This window comes from Heterocephalus glaber, unplaced genomic scaffold, assembly GCF_053883595.1.
Source record: "Heterocephalus glaber isolate CG9 unplaced genomic scaffold, H.glaber_assembly_v1.0 deba00001498, whole genome shotgun sequence".
NCBI lineage: Eukaryota > Metazoa > Chordata > Mammalia > Rodentia > Bathyergidae > Heterocephalus > Heterocephalus glaber.
This window is the reverse complement of record NW_028258321.1, coordinates 6809409-6834580: the sequence shown is the minus strand read 5'-3', so window position 1 is coordinate 6834580 and position 25172 is coordinate 6809409. Positions and strand designations below refer to the sequence as shown.

The window sequence follows — 25172 nt, the reverse complement described above, 5'->3', positions numbered from 1 at the left end:
CTGTGTGGAGTCTGTATATAAACTTAACACATGCCAGTTCTTTTTCCATCTTGTCTCTCTCTCCTTTTCCCCCTCCCTCCATCACTTGATCCGCTTCCCTTTAAAGATCTCTCTCTTTCTCTACTTCCTATTACCTAAGGATTGCTTTTGTGCCATTCTGTAGCTTTTTCTTTTTTTTTTCTTGGTACCAGGGATCAAACTCGGGACCTTGCGCTTGTGAGGCAGGCGCCGGAACCACTGAGCTAAATCCCCGGCCCGCTGTAGCTTTTTCATTGTGGGAGTCCAAACATGTGTTCACTTTTCACTGTCATTTATATTTTTTGCATTTTCATTATTTTTCTATCTTTTACCTTCAGTTCAACTCAATGGTTTTTTCTTTTTCTTTCTTTCTCTTAATCTTTCTTTTCTCTTTTTCTTTCTTCCTTTTCCTTTCCTGTTGCACCCTGGCCCTTTGGGCCACACCCAGGTGTTGAGAGATGGCCCTTTGGGCCACACCCAGGTGTTGAGAGACTCAAAGGATGAGCCATTATGGTATTTTCTACAGATTTCTCTCTATATTTAATTTTTTCTTAAACCAATCTAATGAACTCTTAATTTCAACTTTTGTAATTTTTTCAAATTATAGGATTTTCATGTTATGTATTTTAAACTATAGATTCCAGTTTTCTGGTGCAACTTTTCACTTTTTCATCAATTTTCTTGCATATTTTAAACATGATTATTTGACAGCCTTTGTTTTAATTCTGAGACATATGATCACTTTAGGGACTGTTTTTCTCCCCTAAAAAGTTGTGTTAATATATACATAGCATAAAATTCACCCTCATAGCCTTTCTTAAGTGTACAGTTCATTAGTTCAGCTACATTCACACAGCCATGCAACCAGTCTCCAGACCCTTGTCCTTTCTGCAGAGTTAAACTTCATACCCATTAAGCAATAGCTCTGCATCCCCTGCTTCTTCCCACCTCCAGAGCCATGGTGATTCACTGTTCAAGTTTTACTACTCTATGTAACTTATATGAGTGCAGGCACGCAGTATTTATCTCTTCATGGCTAGTGTTACTTCACTCAGAGTAATGTTCTCAAGGTTATCCATAACAGCCCTTATAGTGAAAGGATTTTGTCCAGAATCACATTTTACATTGGTTATTACTTCTTTGTAGTCTCCTTCAGTCTGAGACAGTTCATCAGTCTTTCTTGGATTTTCCTGACATTGACAGCTTTGAAATTTGCAGGCTACATATTTTGTAGATTTTTAAAAATTTAGAGTGCTGAGGTCAAATCTATGGCCTTACATATATGAAACACATGCTATACCGCTGAGCTACACCACAGCCCCTGGAGAATGTTTTTGAGTATGGATTCTTCTAATATTTTCTCATGATTAGATCCAGGTTATGTATCTCTGACAGGAGTATCAGAGATGATCCTGTGTTCTTCTTGTATCCTGTCAGGATGTTGATCACTTGATTTGAGATATCAACCGGGAGCTTTTTCATTTTGTGTAAGGTATTTTGAGACTATTTAAGTATTCTGTTCTTATCAAACTTCCAATTAATTTTTTTGTTATTAATGGAGTTACAAGTTTCTGTTTTATTCAGTGATTTATCATAGTATCATACTATTATCACAGATTTAATGGTTTATAACAGAACAATCAAGAGAAAAAGAAAAAACAAAACAGAAACAAAAACAGAAAAAGGAAAAAAAAAAAGAAGAAAATAAGAAAAAAAATGTCTACCTCAAGGCGTGTCTCTGCTGTCACTGGTAGATAGAGTGGGCACACAGCCCAGATCCGTGTTGTTTAGTCCCAGCAAGGCAGTTGTAGATTTACAGTGGGGTAATGGATAATCCCAGCAAGCTTACACCTTTATTTCCACTGAAGTTCAGGCTGATTTCTGGTTGTGAGTCAGGAACCCAGTTTGTTAAGTCTGTAACACTCTGCATGTCTCCTGCCTGCTTGAACTCAGTTCTATCCACCTCACTCTGATACTGGAATCTACTAGATGGAGTTGGCCCCCAGCTGCTCTGAGTTCCAAGCTTAGTTGGCCCCTCTCCAAAATGGCTACCGCCCAATTGCCCACTCCTGAGTGGTATCTGAACCCAAATAACTCACCAGCCACTGCAGTATGCTGTGTCTACTGCTCCATTCCACTGGTGCATTTTGTGGAGGCTCTGGGCTCGCCAGTAGTAACCCTGTGTCTGCAGGTTTGAGGCATCCTTTCCATGCAGTGAGTTAGGGATCAGGGAGAGAGCTCTGCTTGCCACCTCCTTCTATGTTGAGGTCTCGCTTCACTCTCCCCGTGGACTTCAGTTCTCACTTCAGATCCTTCCGGGATCCTGGGGACCCACTTCCACCCTTCTTCACTTGCTCACATTGCTGTATTCCACTGTCTGGACACCACAGCTCAGGGAGGTTGTTTCTCTGCTGCTCACCACTCTGCCATCTTCCTGGAAGTCCAGGAGGATCACAAGTTTAAACCAGTCTTGTCAACAGTGACTTAGTGAAACCTTGTCTCAAAAACAACAACAACAGGGCCGGGGATTGAGCTCAGTGGCACCACACCTGCCTCACAAGTGCAAGGTCCTGAATTCGATCCCTGGTACCAACAACAACAACAACAACAACATCTCCTAAATCTAGAGACCCGAAATCCCAAATGCTGCAAAGTTCAAAATGTTTTGTTTGAGCATTGTGGTGGATTAATGGTCATCTTGGAATGCCCAGCTGAACTGGATCAGCGTGGTTGGTCGTGGAAGACCCATCTGAAGATTGTTGCCAACAGCATAAAAGGGGAACTGGAAGGGAAGATTTGTGGGCTGTTGATTTTCTAGAAGCTTGCTGTGGATGGTTTTCCTGATGTGAACTTGGCGGTTCTCGTGGGAGGAGGAGGTTGGGGCCTCACTGTTGCTAGGAATGGCTACTGTTCTCATCAGAGGAGCTCTGATCTTCACCTTCTGGCTCCAATGTGGATCCCTCAGCCTGGTGCCACAAATCCCACTGGCATAGGTTTTCTGGCTTCCACCACTGGCTTTTAGGCCTTCCACCACTGGCCTTTAGGCCTTCCTGGTGCAGACCCTTGGTACGGACAAGCATGAGGGATTGCTGTGGGCTCTAGGCCACTGACTAGACTCTTGGGGGACATTGCCTTGGACTCTAATCCTTTAAGTTGGACTTGTGTGGGACATTGCTGTGGGATCCAGGTCCTTGGCTGGATTCTTTAGGCCTCTAGTATATTGCTTATCTCTTGCAGTCCTCTGTATTTGACTTTTTGAGTAAATATCATAAAATAATCCTATAAATTATGTGTCCTATGTTAAATGTATTCCCTTGCCAAAACCGTGACTACAACATGCGCATCAGTGTGGTGCCACTACTGGGAGATGTCACACCTGGCCTCGTATGATGGGTTGGAATCAGAATGGCTGCACCCTAAAAATACAGTGTGAAATTACCTTCAGGCTGTGTGTACAAAGTGTGCACCAGGCATATGTGAAATTTTGTATTTAGACTTTGAGGACCCATCGTTAAGACATTTCATATATATACGTGTACCAAATGTCAAAACCCTGAAACATTTCTCATACATTTTAGATGAGAAATACTCAAAGTATATAGTAAATATTCAAACTATTTGATATTAAATTCTTCCAAAATATATAGAAAAGTGAAAACTTCATAATTATTTGTACATTTTCATGAACTCCAATATTTCAGAGTGCTGTTTCTTAAATGACAGCGTATTATAGCTTGACATAGTTGAGGCCTTTTCTTAGAATTTTCTCACATGTGCATTTCTTTCTAAATATACACATGTTTTTCCTCCCCAACTTTATTGTGGTATAACTAGCAAATAAAAATTATATATATTTAGCTGGACATGGCAGTACATGCCTACAACCCCAGTATTCTGGGAAGCTGAGGCAAGAGGACTTCAGGTTTAGGTCTTGCCTAGGCAACTTTATGAGACCCTGTCTCAAAGTAAAAAATACAAAAAGGTTAGAGATGTAGCTTGGTGTGAAGGCCCTTGGTTTGACCCCCCCCCCCAACCCGTACCAACCCCTGAAAGAAGACCCTGCCTCAGTGTCTTAAATAGCTGCGCCAGGCTATATAACAGATTTATACTATAGCTTTTATGCCATTATTTTTACTCACTTGTCTACTCACCACCCCAGCTAGTTCAGTTTACTAGTGTCTCTTTAGCTGCTATTGTATTTAGGTTCGACACCTTAGAGTCATTTCTGACTCCTCTCCCTTTTTTCCTTACAGTCATGGAGTTCTGTTCATCCTTCTTTTGATGTGCTGACCTTCTCTATGACCATTAGTTTTATGTAGCCTTACTTTCTTTAGTTTCTCTACTCAGCCTAGTACACCATCTTTGGCTCCTCATTGTTTTCTTTTTTTCTCTTTGGAGGATTGAACAAACCCAGGGCCTTCATACTGAGCTGTGTCCCAGGCCCCCACCCTCCTTGAGACAGGGTGTCACTGAGTTGCTGTGTAGCCCTGGCTGTCCTTGAATTTGGAAATCCTTCTGCTTCAGCCTCCCAGAGTGCCACAGTATGTGCCAATAATCCCAGTGCTGTGGTAACTGAGGCAGGAAGATCACAAGTTTGAGCCCAGCCTGGACTGCATAGGAAGAGCCTGTCTCAAAAAACTACTAAATAAGGGCCGGGGTTTAGCTCGGTGGTTCTGGCGCCAGCCTCACCAGTGAAAGGTCCTGAGTTTGATCCCCAGTACCAAAAACAAAACAAAACAAAAACTACTAAATAAATAAATTTAAACTCCATGTCTGACTTACAAAGTAACATTTTTATGTAGTACTTTCCTAGATAGTATATCTAGTTTCCAACCTTATCTTTACAGCTTACTTGGTGCTCATCAACTGTTCATTCATTCATTTAACCTCTCTGGGTCTGGTCTTTTACTTTACTAAATGGTTATACATAGCAATAAGATAATGAATTGTGATTTTTATCAACATCTACCTTCCAGTCTAGCTAGTCTCAGAAAGCAACCAGTAATATTATTTCATCAATTCTATCACTATTCCATAGGCAAACAAGACTTCTCTTTCATATGTAGTTTCCACTGAACTCTCTCCATTAAGCATGCTTATTGAACATCTGCAGTGACCACACACTACAGTTGAAGAAAAGATGTGAATCATTATTTTTGTTTATTTTTTGAGACAGGGTCTTGCTGTGTAGCCCAGGCTAGCTGCAAACTCTTAATGATCGTCCTGCCTCAGCCTCCTGAGTGCTGGGATAGTAGGCATGTGCCATTGCATCCAGCTAGCAATTTTTGCCTCATAAACTTCTTGTACTTCATGTGTTTCCACTCTGGTCCTGAAAAATAAGCACATTATTTGTTGGTGTATAAATTTGTTGTTTTTATCATCCGAAGTTCATAATGGCTTCCCAGAACATTTTGAAATAGAAGGGACATTTGTGGAAACCTGTTCTTTGTAATGATGTCACTTTACTATTTTTTTGCACTGTGCAGATTTTAGAACTCTTATTTTAGTTTTACCAATGCTTCGTTCAGTAAAATAGATAGATATGATCCTGTATGGCAGGTGGGTTTTGGAGTGAACTATACAGATTGTTCAGAGTTGATCGTTGAATTTGTATGGGTAGATTCTGACCTAATGGCACAGTCTGGAACACCAGAGTTCTCTTAGCCTGGTTTGTTTAAGTTGATACAGTGGTGAAAAAGGAATTCTGTGTCATGGCTTAAGGATACACAAACTCTCAATGCAGCAATCTTTTTATTGTTGATTATTATGTCTTCTATTACTGCTAGAAGTTGACCAGCAGGGACCTGAGTGGAGGAAATTTCCCTTTCACCCTCCTGTGGTGAGTGCTGAGGCCAGCACCTTGTCTGTAGGTTCAGTGAGGAGCACGGACACCTCTCTCCACACAGCCGACCTGGGGAGAGGGGTTTTCAGTGCTCTGCGGAAGTAAATTTGTGCTGTTCAACCTGATGGAATCCCTTTATTACAACACTTGAGTCTTTTTCTGGATTTCTTTCAGTTAGTAGAAACTTTTTTTTTTTTTTGGCGGTACCAGGGATTGAACTCAGGACCTTGCCGTTGTGAAGCGGGTGCGGCACCACTTGAGCTAAGTCCCCAGCCCTTATATATGTGGGGGTTTTTGTTTTTGGTACCAGGGATTTGAACTCAGGACCTTGCACTTGCAAGGCAGATGCCAGAACCACTGAGCTAAATCCCTGGGCCAATTATACATGTATTTTTAGTTAGTTTGTTTGTTTTTTGGTACCGGAGATTGAACTCGGGACCTTGTGCTTGCAAGGCAGGCACTGGAACCACTGACCTAAATCCCCAGCCCGAGACTGAAGTAGACCTTCTTTTTTTTTTTGGTACTGGGGATTGAACTCGGGTCCTTGAGCTTGCAAGGCAGGCGGCGGAACCACTGAGCTAAATCCCCGGCAATACATATGGATTTTTAAAAGCTGGTGAACTTAGAGTTAATTGGGTTGAAAACTTTAATGGTAATAAATTCCAGTTTTCAACTTTCTTTGATTTTGCACAGGAGAGCCAGTTGGGGTAGATTAGGTGGAAAATGAGCTGCAGAAATAAGTATGTGTTGTCCACGGCTGGCTTTATGTGAGGTGGAGCTGTATCTATGAACTAAACTTTGTTGTAGCTTTTGAGATTGCATAGGAGAACCATTTGAGGAGTAGGTCATTCACACCTTTTAAAAAACACAGTTAATAGAAGTTAAAAATTTAAATATCTTAAGAATGTTGTTGATAGATTGCAGTTTATTTTAGACCCTCCCCTTTAATGTAATTAAAATGTTTTAGAGTTGGGGATGGTACTCAGTGGGGGCTATGGGTTTGATTCCAGCATCACCACTAATAATAATAGTAGTAATAATAATGTTATAGAAAAATCCTAGGAATTTAAATGTAGTTTGCAAGGAGAAACAAGAACAGCTTGAACTGTGTGCTTTTCAGATATTTTAATGGCAAAGGTAAATTTTAAAGTGTACTGTTTATTAAATGTGGAAGGACAGAAGAAAAAAATCTTACATTTGTGTTAGAAACTGACCAAACAGAATGGTCCCAAAACACAGGTACTGCGTATGGGAATGAAAACCAAAATGCAGTCCTTTCCACTCTGTTACTTACGGCCCAGACTCCCTTTGGCTCCCCCTGCCCCCTTCCCTTAGAAAAACGCTCCTAAATGTGAAGATAGAGTAGAAGGGGAAGAAGTAAAGTAAAAGTTACAGTCTGTTCTATTTCGTAATTCTGTTTTTTTCCTCAGAGATTTTAAGTAGCATTTACCAGTATGGGAAAGATTAATTGTTACAATACAAGCCAATTTGAAAATTAGTTTTTAAATTGGGCCATAATATATACAATCTTACGGTAATGTGTGGCTCTCACTATATCCAAGTGCAGTTATCACACCCACACCAGTTGTCTTGCAATAATCAGGAATGCATCCTCTGTGTAGTGTTTGGAAGTTAATGCTATTTTGGAAATCACACTGGTATGTTTTGTGGCCTCCCTGGGTATATGCAGTTCATTATTGATCCTAATTTTATTTTGGAATTTTAGTTTAAGGGGTTGGGGTAAGCTCTTCTAAATTCTGAGTCGTTAGAGAAGTTGATGGAAGACAGGGATGGATGAATGAGGAACAGTATCAAAATGAGTAATAGGAAGGATATAACAATTCATCAAGTACACACTGCAAAAATAACACAGATTCATAGCAAAAGTGGAGGACACAAATCATTCACAAGAGGAATGCCTTAAAAACTTATCAAGGAACACTGACAAATACAAATAAGTATGTATGTTCTAATGAAAAAGAAAAAGAGCCCAGGTCTGGGGACGAAGGGCTTCTGGTTGGCTTCTAGGCCGCCTGTGCTGCGTGCACATTGCTAGGGCGGCTTCAGGGCTGCTCCAGTGTGAGCCACCTGCCTTCCCTGCAGGGCGGAGGAAAACAGTAAGCTGTCCTCCAGGGCCTGCTCCATTTCCCGCCACTGTTTCCTGTTCCTCTTCTGTCTTTTCATGCTCCCTTTCTTGTTCACCCTCCCTTTTTCTACTTTTTCTGTTTTTTTAAAAATATTCAGTTCTTTCAGAACAAATGTGAGACTTTTTTTCTATCCTTCATATACTAAACTTTAACCGATTGCTTAATAAAGTACGTTTCTCTTTAGTATCAGCATAACAATTAGTCATAACAGTGATTTTTTTGACATTCTAGATTTATTTTGTCTTTATTATTATTATTTTTCCTAATAGTGGGGATTAAACTCGGGCTGTCGTATACTAGGCTAGTGTTCTGCCACTGAGGTACAATATCCATCCCTTATTTTTTGAGACAAGGTCTCACTAAGTCTCCAAGACTGGCCTCAAAACTCTTGGTCCTCCCGTCTCTACTTCCCGAGTAGCTGGAATTACATGGATGCACTACCACACCCAGTAGTATTATGGATTTGTAATATAGAAAGATTGTTTTGTTTTTTGTTTTGTTTTGTTGTTGTTTTTTGGTACCGGGGGTCGAACTCAGGACCTTGCACTTCTGAGGCAGGAGCGGTGCCACTGGGCTAAATCCCCAGCCCCTAGAAAGATTTAAGATTGAGAGAATGTAATGTGAATATGAGTTCCTTGAAGATTGTCCTATCTCTGGTGGCTAGAATAGTACCTACCACATTTATTCATCAAATAAATGATCAGAACATTATCGTTAAGAAAATTTTGTTATCATTTACTTAAATTATTTTAGCAAACCATTCTTTTTTTTCTTTTCTTTTTTTTTTTGGTACCAGGGATCCAACTCAGGACCTTGCACTTCTGAGGCAGGCATGGTGCCACTGAGCTAAATCCCTGGCCCTTAGCAAACCATTCTTGATGCTTCTAGTAGAGAGCAGTAAAAGGAAGGCAGTTTTTTTACCCTTGCCTTTTTTTTTTCCCATGTACTGGGGATGGAACTCAGGACCTTGTGCTTGTGAGGCAAGCATGGCACCACTGAGCTAAATCTCTTCCTTTTTTAAGTGGGTATTGAGGATTGGTCCCAGGGCCCTGTGTGTGCTTCCAAGTACTCTACCACTGAGCTACATCCCCAGCCATTTTTAGTTTAGGTTTTGTTTTTTGGGAGGGTGGGGGGGTACCCGGGATCGAACTTGGGTCCTTGCTCTTTCAAGGCAGGCAGTGGAACCACTGGGCTAAATCCCTGGCCCAAGTTTAGTTTTGAGTCAGGATCTCACAAATTTGCTATCTTCTTGCCACATTTTCCAGAGTAGCTGTGATTACAGGCTGTGCCGCCAGAGTCAGCAAAGGAAGCCTAAAGTGCTCCTCTCCCCTACTGCGGCTTCCCTTCGGCCGCCTTCTTCCAGTATAAGAATCTCTGGTAACAAGAACCCCTGAGAGACCGAAATCAGGATGAGTAGTTCTAAGGAGACAAAGAGGGAAAGGTAGGTGTGAATTGGCACAGTCAAAGGGAGAATGAAATTAAAAGTTTAAAGTGCAAGGGCCAAAATGAACGTTTGAACAAAAATATCAGGATGGTTAACTGGAGTGGCAAGAGGGAAGGGACGACAGGTGAGCTGATGTGGGCAGTGAAGGAAGGTCAGATTAACACAGCGCTCGGATTTCATGCAGTAGATACCGGGAGCCTCATAAATTGTGGTGAGAGTAACATGGTAACAGTGAGACAACCATTTTTCCTATTTAGCTGCGGTTTGTAAAATGGGTTGTAGCTTGAGGTGAAGAACATTGGAAACCTTGAAGCAAAGTTCAGTGCTGTAGCAGTTCAAGATGATAGCATGGGCACAGCAGAGCTAAATCCCAGTAACATTTTTGTTTATAAATAACAGATTAACAAGATAAATAAAGCATATACAAACTGTGCTGACTCAGTTACTGTCAAAAGCTGTACAATACATTTTCTTCTTCTTCAAAAAACACTCTTATCTTTCCCGTTTGTTTGGGGTTTTTTTGGTACGGGGGTGGAACTCAGAACCTTGAGCTTGTGAAGTAGGCGGAGGAACCACTGAGCTAAATCCCTGGCCCTGTTGTTTTCTAATTTACTAGTCCTAAATTGTGATGCTACCACAAAGTATCCTTCCATGGAATAGTCACCTTATGGTTAATTTATGGGAGATGAGTTGAGACCCATAAAAGAAAATAGTCAGTTGGATTAAGTAGATTTCCTTCAGATTCGTAAATAATAGAATAGGGACAAAATTTTAAGAAGAGTTTGGTGTTTTGACCTACAGCTTCTTTTTTTTTCTTTGCCCTTTGGCTACTACTGCTGCCCTTTTTGAGTCTCTGGGTAGAACTAGTGAAGCAGCATGTTTCTGAAAATGTTTCCGTCATAAAGGCCAGCTGCGGCGGGCACTGCATTCGGCCACTGCATTCGGCCACGCCCTGAGCGTCCTGTAACCTATGCCATCCGTCTCATGCTGTCCCATCTCATAGTTGTCCTCTCTCTGCAGTGCTCTATGCCCAGGTCTCTGTGGCTGGGCTGCTCCAGCCTGGCGGACAGCATGCCTTCGCTGCGGTGCCTGTATAACCCAGGGACTGGCGCGCTCACAGCTTTCCAGGTACCTTCTCTCTCTGGGGGGCATTTTCGGGCATCGAGGCGTACGTGCATGTGTGCGTGTGCGCATGCGCATGCGTGCCTAGTTCATTAGTATGTCCCTCCTCCTTTCCCGTTCTTATGTACACCTTTTCTCCTTAATATTGCCTGTGTTCACATCACTCAATATTCCTTTAATGATAAACTTTCAATGTAGATCTAACTGATCCACTCTTAAGACATTTTTATTGTGATTGGTTTGTCAGGATGGATACAGTACAATTTGACTGTTGCTTTTGAGATCTAGTAGCAGTATGAGCCAGGCGTGGTGGTGCACGCCTGTAATCCCAGCACTCTGGGAGGGGAAGGCAGGAGGATCACTGTGAGTTCAAAGCCATCTTGGGCTACATAGTGAGTTCAAGGCCAGCCTGCACTACACAGCAAGACCCTGTTTTTTTTTTTTTTAAAGTATGATAGTAAATTATAAAGGAATCTCAAGGAAGGGCCAGGGATTTAGCTCAGTGGCACCACGACTGCCTCAAAAGTGCAAGTTCCTGAGTTTGATCCCCAGTACCAAAAAAAAAAAAAACCGGGATAAAGGAATCTCAATAAGTAGCAATTCAATATATGGTGTTTGCTCTGGACCTGCATAAAGCCAACTAATGTGGTTAATTATAGTCAGTTGCCTGAATTGTTTTTTAAAAATGATTACTAAAAATATAAATTACCTTGTTCAGAGCATCTCTTGGTTACTCTATCTAATTTTTGTGTGTGTCTTGATTAATGATCCTGTCTCCAAGATAGAAAAGCTTTAAGACAGTTGGGTATAGTATTCACCTTGAGACAGTACAGTTAGTTGGTCTTTCGTGGACTGAAAAGATTCTAGTCATCCCCCCACCCCAGCTTTTCTTATGTATTATGTTCCACTATTTATAGACCAGGAGGTCAGTCAGTTCCATGATGTGAGAGAAAATACAGTGGAAGAAAGTGGAATATTGTAGAAGAAAATGCAAGAAAGAGCCTGGTGCTCATTGCTTATATCTTACTGTGTACCATGTGTGACAGTTTTCTTGCCAGAAAACTATTATCCATCCACCTCAGGTATTTAGCATTTTGTAGTGATACACAACAGAGCAGATTTTCTTTGTCTCTCTCTTTCTTTCTTTCTTTCTTTCTTTCTTTCTTTCTTTCTTTCTTTCTTTCTTTCTTTCTTTCCTTCTTTCTTTCGAGACAGGGTCTCACTCTACTTCAGGCTGCCTTGAACTCATGGCAATCCTCCTGCCCCAGCCTCCCAAGTGCTGGGATTACAGGTGTGTGCCACCATGCCCAGCACTTCTATTTGTTTTTAACCTAAGTAGTTCATTATTATATTTAGAAGAAGTTAAAAGGTAAACATTAAATATCAGAATGACTATGAGTAACTCTTAGTTAAAAGAGAGGAATTTAAGTGCTGACAGTTACTAGTCTTTAACCCACTTATGCCCAGTGTTCCATTTTTGGAATGCTGCAAATAGTGGAACATAATACAAATTTTTCTTCAAGTTCTTGTTCCTTGAATTTTTACAGGAGATATCTGTGTGTCTGTTTATCTATCTATCTATTCATATGTGTGTGTGTATATAATATACATATATGAATTTCATTCAAAAAATAAAAATTGCAAACCAGCCTAAAGGGATTGGTAATATTATTTTAGTGATGATAATATTGGAAAGTTCCATTTTTCCTTTAATCTTCCTTTGCTTTTACTATGAGATACAATATAGTAAAGTGTGTTGACTCTAAAATTAGTTAAATCAAGTTTAAATATTCACTGTCTTTGTCACTAGTAGAATGATCTTACCCTGTTTCATGCAAATCTTCATTTTTCTCACCTGTTAATAAAGACTGCAGTAAGGGTATGTGGTAGTAGTTGCTGCTTTTGTCATCACCATAAACCTTGCTATTACTGTTAGAGAATATGGATATCCAAGAGTGTCCATTTATTTTGGAGTGAAGTGTCTTATATTTTTACTGTATATGAAGCTTCCATAAGGTTCTGCCCTAGAGGAACTCGTAGTCTAACCCAGGGATGGCAGACATTCTGAAGCTTTCAGCGATGCCAGCAGCTTGCTGTGGCATGTGTGCCGTTGGTTTGCCACCACGGATTCTTTTTTTTTTTTTGGTACTGGGGATCGAACTCGGGTCCTTGCTGCTTATGCAGCAGGCGGCGAAACCACTGAGCTAAATCCCCAGCCCCCTCAAATATATAGTTTTAAAAGGGAGAGATTTTAATGTTGTAATTTCTTAAAAATTAGTTGCAGTGTAGGATCTGAAATCTAATCAGTGAACTTCTGTGTAATTATATTAAAATCCATTGGTCTTAGTTTTTCATCAAATCATGTTATAACAGTTGGATTCCATATGCAAAACAGTGACCCTTGACAGTTACAGTGCACCATATAAAAATTAACTTGAAATGGGTTATAGACCTTACTATGAATGAAAATTGTAAAAGTAATAGAAAATTTAGGAGAAAAAAATCATTGTGACTTTGGGTTAGGCAAAGGTTTCTTGGATATGGTGAACACACACACACAAATGAACCTTAAAAGAACCAACCAACTGACAAACTGGGCTTCTTCACTATTTTAAAATTTCTGCATTTCAAAAGATAACTGTTTTAGGTTAAGGAAAGAGTTCATTGGTAGAGCCCTTACCTAGTGTGTGCAAGGCCCTGGGTTCAATGCCCAGTAATGCAAAAAAAAAAAAAAAAGGGAATCCCCCCCCCCAAAAGGAAAAAGTTTTATAAAAGAATAGGTAAGGTAAATTCTGAGAGAAGGTATTGTAAAATAACATATCTATTAAAGACTCTGTATTCAGAATATACAAAGAACCTTCCTATACAATAATATAAAATACCCAGTATAACACCGGAGAAAAATTCAACAGATAAACATCAAAGGCATACAGATGGCCAGAGAGCACTCGGAAAGATGCCCGATGTTTTTGGCAATCAGAAGAGGGCACGGGTGACGTCACAGTGGGTGCTGCATTGCCAACCGCATGCCTCTTCTCACTTCCAGATGTGGGCTAGCAGTTTGATAGCCCTTAGGTAAATGTGCCCATCCTGATCTGAGAGGCGTGTTAGAAATTTTCTTGAAGGCAGAAGCAATCTTATCTGCTAACTCCTACAGTGTCAATAGAGTACTTAGTTGGGGCTCTAAGTACTAATGGTTTGAACTCTTGGATAAGTGGTATAAAGATAGTTATGTACTGTTGAACATTGTGCAAGTTTTAATCTTCTGACCTGAATACCAGGATACTAAGAAAAATTCAAATCTTCATTTGGCCTAAAGCAGTCCTGAATTTAATGCCAGCAAGAAAGAACTGTGAACAAATTCACCACCACTTTTGCCTTTCTCTGACATTAATCAAAACTCAGCAGATACTTATTTTTTAAAAACTGCCACATTCTCCATAAGTTACTACTTCTGGAATATATTTGGAGAAAAGTTGATTTAGAGATGTTATTCAAAAATTCAGGGAAAAAATTGGGTGTATGAGTCTGGAATTATATTGGTGGAGTAAAGTTGTATAGAATAGGCAGAAAAGAGATGTTTATGAAAAGCCCAAAGATGAGTGCATGGTGTGGTGATAAGCAGAGCATGGAGAGGCAGAGTGTGATGGCACACACATGTAATCTCAGCACATGGGAGGCAGAGGCAAGGAGATTACCATGAATTCCAGGCCAGTTTGGGCTAAGTAGTGAGTTCAAGGCCAGCCTGAACTCTATATTGAGACCCTGTCTCAAAAAAAAAAAAAGAAGAGCATGGAAGCTAAGTGTAGTGGTGGTGTGCGCCTATAATCCCAGCATTCTGGGGGGCTGAGGCAGGAGGATTAAAAGTTCGAACCCTGCCTATGATACATAGTGAGACCCTGTCTCAAAAAAATAAAAATAAAAAATAAGAACATGAACTCTGGTGCCAGATTGCCTGGTATTTGAGTTTTGCTGTGTTATTTTCTAGGTATGGCCTTTGTGCAAGTACTTGTCCTGTTTATACCCCACTTTCCTTAGTAAAATGAGAGTAATAGGTCATGTAGGTTTGATGTTAGGATTAAATTGAGTTGGTATATATTGAGTCCTTAGAGTAGTAGCTGGCATATTAATGTTTTATATTATCAGAGAAATTTTGTACAGAGGACTAGGTTTGGAGGTTTCACCAAATACTATTTTTTACCTTGGTGTAAAACAGCGTACTATTAAATAAAACCATATTTTTCATAATGTACAACACAATTCTGCTTTTTTAGGAAGGGGCCCAGCTTTGGTTCGGTTATTGGTGAGAAAATTTTGCTTTCTCAGCATTGATAAAAGTGTGAATAGTTGCTTATCTTCAAAAAGATCATTGTATCTTAAGTAGGAAAAATGAAAAAATGGGCTGGCTTATGGTACCGGTTTATGCTGATAATTCAAAAATTTGTTCTCTGTCAGGTTCAGCTCACCAAGTGTTTGATTATTGCTGTGTGACTAATTTGCAAAAACAGGACTGGAATTGCAACAGTCTTAGTACATGTGTATCTTTTTAGTTGGAGTTTTACTTTTTTTTTTTGGTACTGGGGATCTATCTCTGGTCCTTGCGCTTGCCCAGCAGGTGGCGAAACCACTGAGCTAAATCCCCAGCCCTTGAGTTTTACTTTTGTTGTTAGGTTTTTAAAGGTAGTATTTGCATATAGCAAAATACACAGCTCCTAAAGGTACTTTTTTTTTTGGTACCTGGGATTGAACTCGGGACCTTGTGCTTTCGAAGCAAGTGGCTGAACCAGTCACTGAGCTAAATCCCTGGCCCTCCTTAGGGTACTCTTAAGGAATTTGGACAGATGATTACATTTGTGTAACCTCTTACTCAAAATATAGAATGTTTCTGTTATCTGAGAAAATTTCTTTATACTCTTTTTCCATTCAGCACTCATCTCCTATGTGCAATTACTGTTTCGATTTTTGACTAAACTTTAGTCTTGTATGTTCTTAAAGTCATATAAGCACAGCATATAACATTCTTTTGTGTCAGTTTGTCTTTCCTTCTTCCTTTTTCTTTCCTCCTCCTTCCTTCTTTATTCCATACTGGTGATTGAACCCAGAGCCTTTTCACTGAACTATATTTCCAGCCTTTTTAAATTTTGGGACATTAAAGTCTTCAGGTTGCCAAGGCTGAGCTTGAACAGTAGGTGGGGTTACAGGCATGTATCACTAGGCCTAGCTGTTTTCCTTTGGTCAACCTAATGTTTTTGATTTATCTATATCTCATATGTTTCAGCAGTTTATTCTTTTCATTGCTGAATATATTCTGTTGTATTACTACAACACAATTTGTCCATTCACTTATTGAGAGGCATGTAGGTTACGTTAAGTTTTTCACCAATGGTGAATAAAGAAAGCTATTATAAACAGTTTTATATAAGTCTTTTTCTTCTTTTTTCTTTTTTTGCATATGTTTTATTTTCTCTTGGGTAAATTTGCCTAAGAGTGAAATTGGTAGATCACACAGTAAGTGTATTTTTATCTTTAAAAGAGACAGTCAAGCTGGGCATGCGTCAGCTACTCCAGAGGCTGAAGCAGGAGAAGCCCAAGTTCCAAGCCAGGTTGGGTAGTTTAGCAAGATCCTGACTCAAAATACAATAAAAAGGGCTGAGGATATAACTTAGTGGGTGGAGCACTTGCCTATCATGCATGAGGCTCTGAGTTCAATCTCCAATAATGTAAAACAAGTAAGTAGGAATTCTCATTTTTGCTAATATTTCCAAAAATGCTTAAAAAAATGGCTCAGTAAGTTTCATCACATTTTTTCTTTGAAAACCATTTCATTCTTTTAGTAAGTTGAAGCATTTTAAGAAGTAAAAATTCTTGTGACAGTAGTCCAGTAGCCTTAAGCTACTGACCCAGCATTTGGGAGGCTGAGGTTCAAGGGCAGCCTGAACTATGTAGCAAGACCCTGCTCAAAACAAAACAAACAAAAAACTTGCTGTGACAATAGAGAAAGAAGAGCTACTCAATCTTTGCTGAATTTATCAGTTACCCTTTGTAATGCAGTGATTGAAACCATCAGTTTTGGGATGGTTTTTAGGGACAGACAGAATGCTGAGAACATTGTTTAAATAAATTCTAGGAGGACAGTTTACTTTGAGCATATTCTCATTTTTATCATGTCTTTGGTTTATTCTGGAAAGTGTATTGGTGAGTAAGAGCATTACTGTTGATGAACAGTGGATGCATTTTGTGTAATTGTTGGTTCATCCATAGCAAATGGTGGTCTTATGGCCTATGATATTAAGTGAAAACAAGCAGGAGAGAGGGTGCATAAAAATAGCTGAGTAATTAAGATCTTTCATCTTTCTTTGGTCATTGAAAGAGAAGAAAAATGACATTCTGCCAGTAAGTATATAAGTAGATTTATGACCTTAGATTATTTTCAGTATCTAGTGTAGATAGTAATTTTAGGAAAATCTTGAGCTAGGTGAACCATGTGATATTTTAAAATTAGGGTTTCTTGTCAAAGGTTGAAATTTTGAGGGGTTGAATTCAGGATTCAACCCCTCAAAATTTCGTTACTTAAGAATGATTTGAAATCTTAAATTTTGCCGTCTACAAAGTAAATTTGATAAAATGGAATAGTACCTGGAAAATTAAGCAATTATATAAATATAAATATATATATATATATGCATACACATGTATATATTTATGGAAAACATTTTATGGTTGAGATTTTAGAGAAATATGGATTATCACATTGAATGTAAGTTAAGGTTTCAATCCTATAAAGAAAATTATTCCATGACAAAAATGCTTATCAAGCCCTATCTGATGCCCGCTCATTCATTGTATATGAATGATTTCAGCACAGCACAATTTCTGTATTTAAAAACTAAGTTCTTTTTTGTGCATGTTAACATATGACACATATATTTCAGCTGCATCTTTCTCATATTAGGGTTTACAGGAAGTGACAAAACTGCTTTTGCTTGTGTTGTGAGGAAAAAATTTTTCCTGCTTGTGTTTTATTGTGGAATCTGTAAATGATTTATAAATGTATAAACATGAGTATCCATAATCCTTCTACTCTTAAGATAATCTTTTTTTGAGACAGCTATGTAGTTCATTCTGGCCTTGAACTCATGGTGATCCTCCTGCTTCACCTTCCTGAGCGCTAGGATTACAAGCATACACCACCACACCCAGCAAGATAATCATCACTAACACATTAGCTTCCTTCAGTTTGGAATGACTTATACATGTGTGCCTGTACACACACAGGTATACCAAGCCAAGTAAGTTTTCCTGTTGAGTACTTTTATTTCCATTTTTAATTATAAAATATAAAAATTTAATATTGTGGAAGAAACAGAAGTAGAAAGTGGAAAGGAAGTGTCCTCCCGTATGTTACGATTTCATTGATACTTCTGAATTTCATATGTATCCAAATTGTCCACTTATATCCAGTTGTCACCCTGTCCACATTCTTATCGAACAGTTAGCAGCTGTTAAACTGATCTTGGCTGCTCTTTATCTCATGGACACTTGTTCATGTTTTTGGATTGAATAAATTTTGGATCTGGCTTATATCCCACAGTACTTTTCCTCACGTGAATTCTTAGCCAATTCAAAATTTGTAGTTCCCCACAGTGCAGTGCAAAATGGGTATAGGATTCCAACCACTTGAAAATAGCACAGTATTTGACCAAAATCTCTTAAATAGCTACGTCTTTGCATGTCCTGTCCTCCCCCCCAAACACCTATCCTCACCTATTTCTTCCTTCCTGCCTTTTATTTACCAAATTCCTAATCTTTAAAATTGAGCTCAAGTTGAGCTAGAATAAAAGTTTCCCCAGATTTTTATCCCCTCTTCCTTAAACTAGTCAGAGCATTTGTACCAAGTATGCAGTAGACACCTGTCATGGTATTCCCACACTATTGTATTTGTATGAATTGTCTTTCTGCCCCATTAGACTGAGTTCCTTGAGGGCTGGCCTATGCTTGTTTGTTTCATATTTCCATTGTCAAGTATCAGTAGTACTTGGTACTTTGCTGAATTAATGAACAGACTTCACTGATTTGAAAAAAACTATTAAAGCATGAATGGGATAGGAGAGAAAGTATAGAGCTACTGGTGTACCTGTGTGTACATACATACAAATGTTCCATGTTCAGAAATGAGTTATGATAATTAAATAGTCATTCTAACAACCACACATTTATACTGGAAAAAGAAAAACACACTCGATCTGATTTATGGGTAGCCCTCAACTGTATACATTTGGCATTCATACAACTCACACAATGGTGATCCCCTCTGAATCGGAGTCTGTATGCTGAATTTGGACTCTTGGTGATAAACAAAGACACATTTCAAGCTATTAAGTAATGGCATCACCAACGAGCTAACAGCCATTTTCAAAGATGTCAGTATCTTTATCTTCACAGCAGTAATAGATTTGTGCAATTATTTGACTTTCATTGCATTTTATTCTTTTTCTGTAAAAGAATAGACACTAGGAAAATTTAAATGCTAATGGTGATAAGTAAGCAATAGTCTATGTAAAAGATGGAAATCATTAGGTATACAGAAAATGACCTTTTAGCCTTGATTAGGCACAAAATTAAAGCACATATGCAATGTGGAAACTACATTTTATTGAAGATTGTATGTTAGAAATAAAATGTAATTATGGATTTTAAAACATTTTAGCTAATATCGAAATCTGTTGTTCAGCTTCTACATTTTTATCTTTTTAAACTTTATTTTATTCTTTTGGTATCGGGGATTGAACTCGGGCCCTTGTGCTTGCGAAGCAGGCGGTGGAACCACTGAGCTAAATCCCCAGCCCCTACATTTTAATTTTTTGTATATATTTTCTACAAGAAAAGTAGAGATGACCTGAGTTTGTTACTTTACCTTATCCTGGAAACATTTGACATCTTGGAGTGGTTTATTCTTACAGACATCTACCTCGTTATTTAAATACTTGAATTATTTCCAGTTTGGTGATAATATTTTCCTCTGTTGTTGATCAGTTTGACATGTCTTTGTTGCAGCTCATGTTCATTTGCAGGCCAATACGTGATATTGTCTAAATGGTGAAGACAAAACAAATCTTATTGTGAGACAGATTTCTTAAAATGCCTTTATTCTTCATGATGGATGAAGAGTTAAGGAACTAGAATCTTGGGCTGGGGATTTAGCTCAGTGGTTCTGGCACCTGTCTCAAAAGCACAAGGTCCGGAGTTCGATCCCTGGTACCCCCCCAAAAACCAAACTAAAATCTTTACGAAGAGGGTTTGCTTATGCAGTTGATGCTGAATGATGTTGGGTTTGCCCTCATCCTTTAGCCTGAACGGTACTGCACTCTTAATGGGGGAAGGGAGATGCAGGTGCCCAGAGGTCCTGATGCCCCCCCCCCCCATGCGAGAAGGAAAACCAGAGAACGGAACCAATGAGAATTAGTCTAAGGAGGTGATGGAAGCCTCTGTGGGTGTACTATGCTTCTGAAACAAGTTCTTGCTGTGGGCAGCTAAGACTCACCTGTGTCCTTTAAGGAGGTGCATTTTACCTCCTCTCACTCCTAGATTTCTTATTACCATCATTTTGCGCCCAGTCAAGGCTGTCGCACCACAGTAGTTCTTTTGTGGTCTTCAGGAGCCCTTGTTGGTTGCTTGGTGACTACCACAGCCATTGCACCTTCTTTCACTGTTTTGCTCCATGTGGTAATGTCTTATTGTTTTACTCTTCCTTGTTTGTTTCTAGACTTGGTGAAGTATTTTATGTGGATTGCCAAGATGAGAAATGTTGGTAGATTAGCAGCCTTCAGGAAACCTTCCCTCATCATTCGTTTAAGCCCAGTTATTTAAGAATGCTTTATAGGGCGGGGGATTTAGCTCAGTGGTTCTGCCGTCTGCCTCGCAAGTGCAAGGTCCCGAGTTTGATGCTCGGTACCGAAAAAAAAAAAGTAGTCTTTGATTTATATAAAGCATTCTTTTTTTTTTTTTTCCTTTTTTTTTTGCGGTACCAGGGATCAAACTTGGAACCTTGCGCTTGTGAGGCAGACGGCGGCACCACTGAGCTAAATCCCTGGCTCAAAGACTACTTTAACTGCAAAGGCCTGTTAAGAACTGTAGTACTGTTGGTGCTGATACACACAAGTTTTGTTTTTCCTGAGAGTGATGTTGAATAGTTTTTCTTTTGGACCCAAGGATCAAACTTGGGTCTTTGCGCTTGCGAGGCAGGCGGTGGAACCACTGAGCTAAATCCCCGGCCCAAATAGTTTTGAGTTTTTGTATATTCTCATGTCTGGTCCTCTGGAGACCAAGCCTATTATATTTTGAAACAGCTATCTGTGCCTAGGATATAATACATCTTGATGAAACAGGATTATGCAGTGTACCTTGTCCTGCTGGGTTATTTCTCTGCCTTTTAAAGTTCTCAGGTGTACCATTCAAATTCTCCAGACCTTTGTTGCAAACCTGGTATCTGTGGCTTGATATGAATTAAATGAGAATTCTGTGTCCTGTAAAATTGACAGGAAGAAAAGAAGTATTCATTTTCATACGTGATCCTTGAGTAGCAAGTTCAAGTCTTACCCTGCTTGCATCTGATTTGTGTGTGTGTCGGATTCGGTGGTCATTAACAGAAGCGAAATGGTAGAGGGATAAGTCATCTCATTTTATTTTTTTTCATGTCACACACTATACTGTTTCAAACCACTAAATGCAGAGCTTTAGAATATGTAGGAACTGTATATGAACGTGTACATTTGAATGAAAGCACAAGATTTACTTTACCAACATATTAGTGGCTAACGTTCATTGTAGTATCTACACTTTATATGAGCAGTTGTTCTGGGTAGTACCAGTTTCTTCACTGGTAATAAACTGTAAGGGACAGTTCTGGTTTCATATTAGTATATTTCCTCTAGATTTTTTAATTGGCAGTTTTTTGTTTTGTTTTGTTTTAGCACTGCAACTGCAGCGTAGTACAGTCCTTTGAGGGAAGTTGCTAAACTGAAGATAAAATGGGTACAAGATTTCAGTAGCTTGAAAATAACACAGTATTTTACGAGAATGCCTTTTATATTTCCAGTGGTCCTAGAAATGTGCCTATGGACTACGTACAGTGAGATTGTAAAACTGAATCATGATTTTGGTGAATAGAAGCCAGAGCATGTGGCTGCAGCACCCGAGCTGGCAGCAAGCTCTCCCTAGGTTTATGAATGTAGTTAGATAGCCCCCAACTGTTTACAAGACAGCAGAGGTAAGATCTTTGATTGACAAGTCAGAAATGCATTAGATCATTCTCTCTGCCAGTCTCTGGTTCATGCTGTTAAAAATGTCAGCCTCCAAGTTTGAATGGCAGCCTGAGGGCCTTAGAAGCTTTTTGTTTTCTGAGATGGAAACACAAATTGGATGTGTGCCTGAGCGCTTCATCCTGGGCTGTAATTTCATCTTTTAGCTAAGAACCACAAGGTACACGAGCAAAGCACCCTGTAAACAATAATACTGTGGGAAAAAAAATAAACAAGGTCGTGTTTCTGGCACGCTGATCCAATGGTGTCCTGACCTCTATCACGTTGAACATCTCCACTCTGATTGCTGTTCCCTTCGGCATCACAATGAGAGAAAGAGACTGACATAGAGGAAAAGACTTAAAGTTGCAGTGTCATTGCACATTCCTTGTATTGGCTATGAAATATTGAACTGTCAGAATGTGACACTTGGTTTTTTAAGCAACCTTTCTTGTTTGAGGTGTGAGCAGTTCATTCCTTTCTCCCCCACTTGTCTGCTTTCATTGATAGGGTTGGAAATAGTTGCCTTAAATGCATGAAAAGGGACAGTGTTAAAGAGAAGAGGTGCCAGTAGAACCAAATAAACATAACCCTCAAACACAAATGCAGGCTGTGAGGTGTGAGCCAAGGAGATTAAAGTTGGGTTAATACATTAACATTGGGGTTTGTGGAACCTTTTGTCGGGAAGAATTGCCTTAGGTTCCAGTTTTGTTTTTGTGGAAGCAGGAAGTTGGAAGGCTGTCTTGGGTGAAGATAAGAGATGCATTGACATGGATTGTTTTATCAAACTGATAGCCTTCCATGTATCAGTATTGCCAGTCAATAAAAAACAACCCAGTCTGACTTTACTCTTGTTTTGTTTTGTTTGAGATAGGGTCTCATTATGCAGCTCAGGCTGGCCTCAAACTCGATGCAATCCTTCTGCCTCAGCCTCCTGAGTGCTGGGATTACAGATGTGCGCCACCACACACCTGGCTTGATTTAACTTAATACTCTAATTATCTGGTGCCTTTGACAAGTGGTCAAATTGTGAAAAACTAAAATTGTAGCAAGAAAATAAAATTTGGGGTGGGGGGGTACCGGGGATCGAACTCTGATCCTTGCGCTTTGGAGGCAGCCGGCAGAACCACTGAGCTAAATCCCTAGCTCAAGAAAAATGTTTTTTAAGTAAGCAAAATTTGTATTTCTAGTAAGAAGGACATGAATAGATAATATGGAAAAACTATTATGCTTGTTTTAGTACAGCTTGATGACACATGAATAGAAACAGTTTTTTTCTAAAAGCTGTCACATTTCTTGGAACATATTTTTTAGTAATAGAATGAGGTTTCTAGGCTGGGCGTGGTGGTGCATATCTGTAATCCTAGCTGGTCAGGAAGCTGAGGAAGGAACATCACAAGACGGGCCTGCCTGGGGACTCTGTCTTTTTAAAAAACAAAAGAAAAGAAATAAAAAGAGCTGGAGAGGGCCAGGGATTTAGCTCAGTAGTAGAGTACAGTGGTTGCTTAGTATTCACAAGTTTCTGGGATCAATCCCCAGTACCGGGGGGAGGGGGAGAATGAGGTTTCTATTGCTTGTTTTAAGTTGTAATACGTTTTAAACAACAAATATTTAGACAGGTGTGGTGGCACACACTAACTGCAGTACTCTGGAAGGTTGGGGCAGGAGGATTGTGAGTATGAGCTCAGTCTGGGCATTTTAGCAAGATCCTGTCTTGAAGGGCTGGCGATGTGGCTCAGTGCAAAGGCCCAGAGTTCAATCCCCAGTGCTATAAAAACAACACAAAACAACAACAAATCCAGCGCTATTGATATTCTTTTATCTTCATATAAAGTTGTGGGTTTTTTTCCTTTTTTTTTGTTTTGCAGTATTGAGGATTGAACCCAAGGGCCCTCTATCACTGAACTGTACTCCTGGCCCCTTTATGTATTTTAAAGTTTTGAGACAGTGTCTAAGTTGCCCAGCCTGGCCTTAGGATCTTCCTGTCTCAGCCTCAGTGATGGGGTTACTGGTGTGTGCCACCACACCTGTAACATTTTAACAGAGAATGACCTACTGTAATTCTTCTAGAGTACGAAAAAGAGTTTTTGTTGAAAGTATTTCAGTTTGCTCTTACAGATGATTTGAAAGATAACTAATTTAGCCCTCACCTGTGCCAGTTGCAAGAACTGCTGTCTGTCGTGAATACCTAGTGACATGCACTGGGAAAACCGTTTCAGTCATCCGTGGCATTTCTTAATTCCTACCTACTTTGAGAAGATCCTGAAAGGAGAGGAGATAGTATTTGTAAAATAAAGGTTTGCTCTCTTATAGCCAGAATTATGTCCTCTCTTAAAAATGTAATGTTCAGAAAGTAAGAGGGAAGCTATGTTAAGAACTAGTTACTGTTGTTTTTAAGTAGTACTCTGTAGTTTTGATGCCTAAATATTGATGTGCATTTGCATGTGAGCTATAAGAACCCACTGCCTTGACTCTGTGGGGCAGTTTTCAAAAACCATTCTTCTGGAAATTGATTTCTCTTTGGCTGATTTCCAGAAAATGAATGAAAACAAGACATTCTTTTCAACCTTGTAATAATAAGAGGAATGCAAGGGTTTATATAAGAAATGAGATTAGAAATATGTGTATTTATGGAATCTCCTAAATCTAGTACCAAGAAACTACAAAATTTCTTTTTCTCTTGGTACATTACTGATGCATCAACTGTGTGGAAAATGCCTCACAGTCTTCGAGCTTTTGTATAGTCACACCTGCATAATGGGCTTTATTACTTAAACCCCACCCTTGCCTCCTGAGCAAAAACCAGCATCTTGCTGGGTGTGGTGGTGCATGTCTGTAATTTCAGCAATCAGGAGGCTGAGTTAGGAGGAGGATCAGGAGGCTGAGTTAGGAGGATCGCTGTGAGCTGGAGGCCAGCCTGGGGTATGTAGTGAGTTCAAGGCCAGCCTGAACAACACAGGGAGACTTAGTGTCTTTATAGAAGCATGAACTTTCAGCATTGGAAGGGGGATCATCTAATCTGTACTCAGCCCTACTACTCTTGGCGAGGTCAACAGCTTCAGGTATCTTAGTTTCTTTTTTTCTTGCTTCTGTTAGAAAGATTTCCATCAAGAAAGAGCCAAACTTTTATTTACCCACTGATTCTAACTCTTGCCTTATATAGTATTATAAAATAATTGTTCTCTTTTTCATATACAGTTGGTACAGCTGGCCATCTTTATCTGTGGGTTCCACACTTTACGGTTCAGGCATTTGCAGACCTGACATGTAGTTAACATGCACTGAACATGTAACAGACTTTT

At 39.5% G+C, this 25172-nt stretch overlaps 1 protein-coding gene across 14 annotated transcripts in view; it reads left to right on the top strand.

Annotated features, from left to right (window-relative positions):
• Btrc (beta-transducin repeat containing E3 ubiquitin protein ligase) overlaps window positions 1–25172 on the top strand; it is a 187148-nt gene that overhangs the window by 56267 nt on the left and 105709 nt on the right. For 6 of the 14 annotated variants that reach the window (XM_087185804.1, XM_087185799.1, XM_087185801.1 and 3 more), the window contains one exon: window positions 10472–10579. The exons of the other annotated variants lie outside the window; for them this stretch is intronic. In XM_087185804.1, coding sequence (XP_087041930.1) covers window positions 10472–10579 — 108 coding nt within the window. The remainder of the gene's footprint in view (window positions 1–10471; window positions 10580–25172) is intronic. 14 annotated transcript variants of the gene reach the window in all.